Source organism: Bos taurus, chromosome 5, assembly GCF_002263795.3.
Source record: "Bos taurus isolate L1 Dominette 01449 registration number 42190680 breed Hereford chromosome 5, ARS-UCD2.0, whole genome shotgun sequence".
Taxonomy (NCBI): domain Eukaryota; kingdom Metazoa; phylum Chordata; class Mammalia; order Artiodactyla; family Bovidae; genus Bos; species Bos taurus.
In genome coordinates, this window is record NC_037332.1 from 59553728 (window position 1) to 59562833 (window position 9106).

A 9106-nucleotide genomic window follows, 5' to 3' on the forward strand; every position below is an offset into this window, starting at 1 on the left:
TTGAAATGATGTTTCCTTGGTAGAAAGTTGTTCGTTGCGGTATAAGGATTGGAATATCCACCAGCTTCTTTCTTTGCTTTTAAAGAGAGGGCCAAGTAATTATGACATGTTTTAAAATTTAATGACTATTAATGCAAGTTCAACATTTATAATGAAGCAATTAAAATTCATGTATTTGAGAGAATGACTTTGATATGAGAAAAGGAACGTATGTTTAGAAGTAGAGTTAGAGAACTTTATCTACTCTTAGTGATTTTTGATTTTACTTAACATACCAGTATTGTCTAATCACATTGTTTTCAAAGATGGCTCCAATAACAATGGAAACTAAATATATTGAGGTAAAATAAAGTAAAAATATTTCAAATATTTTTAATACTGTCATGTAATGACACAAATACTGACACCTATCATAATGCCTATAAACACTACCATAGAGATTCCATGCAATATGCTTATTTTAGATAAGATGTAATACTCCTAGTTTGGATAAGATAATTTTTAACAATAAATATAGCAAGAATAGAAATTCAGAATGTGAATAATCTTAGACAATAAAATATGCTAATTTCTTATAGAAATCCTTGCCAATGTATGATTTAAATAAAATAACCAAATAACTTCTTTCATTGTCTAATGGAATAACAATTCCTGAAGTTTAGTAATATCTAAATCCAAATTCATGGATCTTATTGACATTAAAATTGTTTTGTATACCTTTTCTCATTAAGAAGTAAATAATGTATAGCTACATTTAAGAGCATATTTATGAATTGATGACTCAAAGTCACAATTTCATTTCTTTTGCCTTTTGCCTTTCAACATTTGTCTGCCATGGGTGACAGGGGAACAAGCAACTACTCATAAGCAACTGACTTCATTCTTGTTGGCTTCAGGGTCCGCCTGGAAATACACATTCTCCTCTTCCTCCTATTTCTGCTTATCTACCCCAGGATCCTTCTAGGAAATGTTGACATGATGGTCATTACTATGACTGACCCCCAGCTGAACATACCAATGTATTTTTCCCTAGGCAACCTCTCCTTCATTGATCTCTTCTATTCTTCTGTTATTGCACCCAAGGCTATGAGCAACTTCTGGTCTGAGAGCAAGTGCATCTCATTTGCAGGCTGTATTAGCCAGTTTTTTCTCTTTGCTCTCTTCATTGTGACTGAAGGATTTATCCTGGCAATCATGGCTTATGACCACTTCATTGCCATCTGCACCCACTCCTCTACACTGTCCAGATGACAACACAAATCTGTGTTCAGATGGTGGCTGGTTCCTATTTTTTTGGCTGCATTAGCTCAGTTCTTCAAACCAGCATGACATTTACTTTATCCTTCTGGGCATCTCGAACCATTGACCATTTTTACTGTGATGACCATCCATTTCAGAAGATTTCTTGTTCTGATCTCTATACTCATAAGTTGGTTTCTTTTTTCTTGTGCAGCATTATCATTTTGCCTACCATAATTGTCACTGTTGTGTCATGTATGTATATATATATATATATATATATATATATATACACATATATATATACACACAAATATTATATCCACAGTTCTAAAAATACGCTCCACTGAGGGGTCAAAGAAAGACTTCTCCACTTGGCAGCTCTCACCTAGGAGTCCTGAGTGTACTCTATGGTGTTGTATTTTTTATGTATCTCACTCCTGATACATTTCCTGAGCTCAGTAAAGTGGCTTCCTTATGTTACCCCCTAGTCACTGCCATGTTGAATCCTTTGATTTACTCTCTGAGGAACAAAGATGTCAAAAAAGCTCTGAGAAAGGGCCTAGAGAAAAGATACTTTAATTCTATTTTTACAGTGATGTAAATGAAAGTCCTGGGAATTATAACAACTTGGGGAAGCAACTGATTAAAAAGTTGTACCCATTCATCTTAGAAATATTTAATCATAAAGTTTTAATTTATTTGAATTCCATGTATTTGCAGCTGAAAAGTACATTTGGAATATGGTTTGCCTGTTTTGATTCAGAATGGAATGACTTTCTCTGTGCTTCATCTTCATTTTGCTTGGATTAGTAATGTGTTATGTGGATATACATGTACTTGGTAGAGGTAGCACAAGCTAATGTAATAAGCAAATGAAATATCATATTTACTGAAGAAATCTTTGTGAACTCTTAGTGAGAGAATCACTCTGCAGTGCACAGCCTGAAGGGTGACATGTAAGTAACTCTTAATTGCCCAGAGGCTAAATGAATTTATTTCACAGTTTCTCTGACATGAATAATTATATCTCCCCATCATTTGATTAATAATTAATCTGATAAATTATTTTTGGATGTCCTTCCTTTTTACAAGAAAACTGTAATAAAATAAACAAGCAAATGTTATATTTTGTTTACGCTTACTCCTTGGCAGGAAAGTTATGACCAACCTAGATAGCATATTCAAAAGCAGAGACATTACTTTGCCAACAAAGTTTCGTCTAGTCAAGGCTATGGTTTTTCCTGTGGTCGTGTATGGATGTGAGAGTTTGACTGTGAAGAAGGCTGCGTGCCGAAGAATTGATGCTTTTGAACTGTGGTGCAGGAGAAGACTCTTGAGAGTCCCTTGGACTGCAAAGAGATCCAACCAGTCCATTCTGAAGGAGATCAGCCCTGGGATTTCTTTGGAAGGAATGATGCTAAAGCTGAAACTCCAGTACTTTGGCCACCTCATGCAAAGAGTTGACTCATTGGAAAAGACTCTGATGCTGGGAGGGATGGGGGGCAGGAGGAGAAGAGGATGACAGAGGATGAGATGGCTGGATGGCATCACTGACTCAGTGGACGTGAGTCTAAGTGAACTCCGGGAGTTGGTGATGGACAGGGAGGCCTGGCGTGCTGCGATTCATGGGGTCCCAAAGAGTTGGACACGACTGAGTGACTGATCTGATCTGATGTGCCTTAGTGAGAATTATTTTATCAATCCAATATGTATTGAATTTTGATGTACTCTTTGCCATATAAAAATTCCTAGGCATAAGTAATTTCTCTACTTGAGGTCACAGTAATTGAGGGGAAAATTATCTGACTAGAGAGCTAACATGCCATATGTTAAACCAAGTGAATACAAGCAAATATAGAAATACGTATAGAGTGCAGTCTTTAGAGATGAGTGATCTAAATGATCAAGGAAAGTTTAAAATCTTCCTGAAATTTAGTTTTTTATTTTAATGCACAAGAAAGGGAGCAAGAGAAACTTAGAAGGAAATTCAGGGAACTCATACAGACCTATATAACAAGACAAGGAAGATTTCTTTTATTCTGCAGGCAGCAGGGAAGCACTGTGGATTTCTAAAAGGATATGTTGTGTTCAAATTTGTATTTTAGAAAAATTGCATTTTAACTTTGGGTAGCTAAATATTCATGGAAGAAGAGAATCACAGAAAGCCTCTGATTATCCAATGAGAGGTTATCATTGTTTTAATGACAGCAATCTTACATGAGACAGTGAAGAGAGGGAATATCTTTTAAAGCATTGATAAACTAAGCTGAATATTGGGGTGGTTAATAAAATGAGGTCTGGTGGAAGATAATAATTATTTCAATGTTTAAGAATCTCTCACTGGGAAAATGCTGCCTCATAAAATAAGGAATAAAATATGATTAACAATATTTAACCATTAAGAGTTAAGAAAATATTCTCAGAACTCAGACTGAGCTTTCAAATTCTGCTTTTGCCTATGTGTTCCAAGGTCAACTGTCTTGACTTTGCAGAAACTCTGGTTTCTCAGTTTAATATACCTAACTATCCTTATTTAATATTTTCCTGTTTAAAATATCCAACCTACTTTCTCTTCCTAAACTGATTAAGCTTTTACTAATACTGAATTATAATAAAAGAGAAGCTCTGGTCCCACATCATTTTTGCTATCTATATACTTTAAAAACACAGATAAATTCTAAACATAATTTTTAAAATAAAATCTGGTTTTTTAAAATAATGTTAAATTTAACTGATAAAAATATTTTAGAAAAATGACATTCTTATCAAGTTGGGCTTACTAAATAGAGTAGTATGTCTCTGGTGTTAATGTAGTCTTTTAGTCACACTGCTGTTTTAAAGGAATTTTTAAATAGGGATCCATATCTCATAAGTATTTTTGCTAAAGATATAAAGTTAATTGTATGACTGCTATCTTTCCTTCAGCATATTTTTTAACTGTTTGGTATTTAAATATAGGAGAACAGCATTAGCAACCATCATCTGTCTTTGAATTTGTGATTTAGAGAGCATTTGTCATATCCTGAGGCATTTGTCATATCCTGAAACATAGGTATATCAAGATATACAGGTAATAATTTGAAGTGAATTTTTCTCTTTTTCCCTTGTTTTTGACTATTATTAGACTATTTGTTTGTATCTAAGGTTACTTCAGTCCTCATGGACAACAGCCCAAGAGTCTTCACTTATGGCACCATAATTGACTTTACGATTACTCCTCTCCCAGTGGAATCCATCACAGAGGATGAGCAAAAATTCAATGCTGAAATATCCTGAGGAAGGTTTCACAGGCTTTAAATAACTAACATCATCTTAAACACCACTACCCATACTCGAGTTCATGATCATGGACTCTGGACGATGCAAGTTGCTATGGTCTTTAAATATCCATGTTTACCCAAGTATATTTGTCTTAAAACACCTAAGGTGTAACAGAATTCAGGAAAGGGATTTCCCTTTATGTATATCAGTGAAGTTTACTTACATTATCTAAACAGTGAGATCACTTGAATTGATGGAGCCTTGGTAGAAAGTCATTCACTGCAGTGTAAGGATTGGAATATTCACTACCTTCTTTCTCTGCCTCAAAAAGAAGTTTAAATGACTGTGATATTTGTTAAATGAGTGTTAATGGAAATGAAATATTTATAATGAGGCAATAAAAATGTATATATTGGGAGAATGGCTTTGACCTGAGAAAAGGAAAATATTTGAAAATTCCATTAGAGAACTTTATCTTCACTTAGTGATTTTTGGATGTTATTAACTATGCCAATGTTGTCTATTTTATTGTATTTTCAAAGATGGCCTACATGAATAAGGAAAATGAAATATATTGAGCTAAAATAAGGTAAAAATATTTTCAATTTATTTACTACTGTCATGTAATGAATCAAACACTAACTTCGCTCTCATGAGGGCTATAAACACTATCTTATTACATGAGATATGTCTATTTTAGAAAATGTTCATTCTACAATTTTAGATGAAGAAAGCACGTAGCTATAAATATTTTAAGAATAGAAATTTAGAATGTGAGTGATTTTAGGCAATAAAATAGGCTAATTTCTTGCAGAAATCCCTGCCAGTTATGATTTAAATAAAATAACCAAAGAACATTTTTTCACTGCTTAATAGAATTACAGTATAAGAAGCCTACTGACATCTACTTTAAATTCTTGTATCTTCCTGACATTAAAATTGTTTTGTATGCAATATCTTATTAAGCAGTAAATAATTTAATTCTCCATTTAAGAAAGTATTAACAGCACTAGAATCAAAGCCAAGTTTCATTTATTTTGCTTTGTGCCTCTCAGCAGATTTCTGCCATGGGTGACAGGGAAACAAGCAACCACTCAGAAGTGACTGAGTTCACTCTTGTCGGCTTCAGGGTCCTCCCAGAGTTCCACATCCTCCTCTTCCTGCTTTTTCTGCTTGTCTATGCCATGATCCTTCTAGGAAATATTGGCATGATGGTCATTATTATGACTGATCCCCGGCTGAACACACCGATGTATTTCTTCCTAGGCAACCTGTCCTTCGTTGATCTCTTCTATTCATCTGTTATTGCACCCAAGGCTATGATCAACTTCTGGTCTGAGAGCAAGTCCATCTCCTATGCAGGCTGTGTGACACAGCTGTTTCTCTTTGACCTCTTCATTGTGACCGAGGGGTTTCTCCTGGCAGTCATGGCTTATGACCGCTTCATTGCCATCTGCAACCCACTCCTCTATTCTGTCCAAATGTCAACACATCTCTGTGTTCAGTTTGTGGCTGGTTCCTATTTTTTTGGCTGTATCAGCTCAGTTATTGAGACCATCATGACATTTACTTTATCCTTTTGTGCTTCTCGGAACATTGACCATTTTTACTGTGATGAGCGTCCACTTCTGAGGATTTCTTGTTCTGATCTCTATATTCCTAATATGATATCCTTTTTCCTATGCACCATTATCATTTTGCCTACCATAATTGTCATTACTGTGTCTTATATATATATTGTATCCACAGTTCTAAAAATACGCTCCACTGAGGGGCGAAAGAAAGTCTTCTCCACTTGCAGCTCTCACCTGGGAGTCGTGAGTGTACTGTATGGTGCCATCATCTTTATGTATGTCATCCCTGACAGATTTCCTGAGCTGAGTAAAGTGGCCTCCTTGTGTTACACCCTGGTCACTCCCATGTTGAATCCTTTGATTTACTCTCTGAGAAACCAAGATGTCAAAGAAGCCCTGAAGAAGATTCTGGGGAAAAAACTATTTTTATTTAATTCTATATTAACTGAAAATAGAGCTAAGTAAATGTAATGTTCTGAAACTGCTGAGCTTTATAATAACTTAGAGAATCACTGATTCAAGTCTATTTTTAATATTTATTTATTTTAATTGGAGGTTAATTACTTTACAATATTGTATTGGTTTTGCCATACATCAACATGAATCCACCACAGGTATACACGTATTCCTCATGTTGAACCCTCTCCCACCTCCCTCCTCATACCATTCCTCTGGGTCCTCCCAGGGAACCAGCCCCAAGCATCCAGTACCATGCATCGAACCTGGACTGGTGATTCATTTTATATATGATATTACACATGTTTCAGTGCCATTCTCCCAAATCATCCCACCATCTCCCTCTCCTACAGAGTCCAAAAGACTGTTCTCTACATCTGCGTCTCTTTTGCTGTCTCGCTTACAGGGTTATCGTTACCATCTTTATAAATTCCGTATGTGATTCAAATCTTAAGAGACTTTATTTGTTTGAATCGCATATATGAAGAATATATACTTTGAAAGATGTATTTGGACCTAATCAGAATACATACATCAGGAAGATGGACTCTATTTTGTCTGGCTGTTGATTTTGGAATGGACTGACTTTCTCTGTACTTCCTTTTGGATAATGATAATGGTTTCCATGTAATTTGTTTTTAAGACATATATATACCAACTTCTGACACTTTGAGGCTGTTGTTTGGGATGTATTGTTTATCTTCTGTCAGTACCATATGTTATATATATATACTTGGTAAACGTAACACAGTCTGATATATTAAGAAAGACAGAACAAAATACCAGATTTACTAAAGAAATCTTTGTGAATATCTAGTGAGAGAATCAGATACTCTGCCGTACACAGTCTCAACTGTGAAATGTAAGTAACTCTTAATTGTCCAGAAGCTAACCAAGTGACCCATTTATCTCATGTTTTCTCTGGCTTGAATCATTATTATTTCTCCCCTTCATTTGAATATATACTAAGCTGATTAATTGTTTTTTTTAAATTGTACCTTTTCACAAGGAAATTGTAATAAGGGTAAACAAGAGTAAAGATAATTCATATTTTGTTATATATACCTTAGTAATAATCATTCACCAAATTAATACTTATTGAATTTTTATATACTCTGTGCCCTATAAAAATTCCCAATTTTAAATGATTTCTGTACTTGAGCTCACATTAATTGTTGGAAAAAATAGCTAAATGGATAGTTATTAATAACATGTCATATGGTAAACCCAGTGAATAAAGTGAGTGAAAGTTGCTCAGTCGTGTCCGACTTTTTGCAACTCTATGGGCAGTCCATGGAATTTTCTAGTCCAGGATACTGGAATGTGTATCGCCTCCCTTCTCCAGGGGATCTTCCCAACCCATGGATTGAACCCAAGTCTTCCACATTGCAGGCAGATTCATTACCAGCTAAGCCACAAGGGTAGAAATTACAAAGACAGAGCAACTTCTATAGATGAGTGATATAAATGATAAGGGAAAACTTCATAAGTACATTTGTAAACATAAATAAACTTCAGCAAACATAAATAGAAAACTTTCTGTGCAAAGGCAATTAAATAATGATATGTTAAACTTCCAAAAATTTAATTCCTGATGTTAATGTAAAAGAGAGGGATTGAAATTTAAGACTTAAAAGGAAATTCATGGAAATTGTGTACATCTATATAAGAAGACAAGGAGCTTGACTTATTTTCTGCAGACCACAGGGAAGCACTAGGGATTTTGCTTCAAAGAATACATTGTGTTCAAATGGACATTTTAGAAAAATCACATTTGTAACTTGTGGAAGATAAATATTCATAGAAGAAGATAATCACTGTCTTATGACAGTGGAGAGAGGGAATACCTTTAAAATTATAGATAAACTAAACTGAATATTAATTAATGGTTGATAAAGTTAAAACAAGGTAGAAGTGAGTAATGACTTCTACTGTTTGAGCATCTCTAACTGGGGAAATACCACCTAACAAAATGAGAAGAAAAGTATGAGTAATAATAGTTAATCATTAAGAGTTAACAAAATAAAGTCAGGTCAGACTGAGCTTTCTCATCCTGGTTTGCCTATGTGCTTGATAGTCAACTGTCTTGACTTTACAGAAACTCTTATTTCTCAGTTGAATAAAAGAATACTAAGGTCCAGTGAGCAAAGAACCTGTGCCTGGGATTTAGGTGAGGTGAAACTGAAAAGAATTACGAATTTCTTGAAGGCTTGTTCCATTATAGGACTCAGCTCGTTGCATGGAAGTTTCTGTATTTTACAAGCAAAAGAGTGCTAGTAAAACATGCCTAAATAAACTGAAGACCACATTTATCTAAAACACTATTACTACTTTAATCTCCTCTTGTGGCATCCCATTACATTTATAATTATAGCTAATTGTAGAGCCATAACTAGCTAATTTTACTAAATGGGAGTGTTCATGGTATTTAATCCTCACTCAGCTGCTGCTACACTAAAAATTATATTTAAAAATTTAGCCTCCTTAATAAATATTCCATTTTTAATATAAGAAATATCTAAATAAATTGTTAGTTTAAAATAACAAATATATCATTATTATGAATAAGCAAA

At 34.4% G+C, this 9106-nt stretch overlaps 1 protein-coding gene and 1 pseudogene across 1 annotated transcript; both read left to right on the top strand.

Moving 5' to 3' along the window:
* On the top strand, positions 835-1840 carry OR9K20P (olfactory receptor family 9 subfamily K member 20, pseudogene; annotated as a pseudogene).
* On the top strand, positions 1764-8670 carry OR9K2C (olfactory receptor family 9 subfamily K member 2C). The gene has a single exon (XM_059886958.1). It carries the CDS (start codon positions 5571-5573, stop codon positions 6540-6542), a length of 972 nt encoding a protein of 323 aa, XP_059742941.1. The 5' UTR covers positions 1764-5570; the 3' UTR covers positions 6543-8670.
* The last annotated feature ends 436 nt before the right edge of the window (positions 8671-9106 follow it).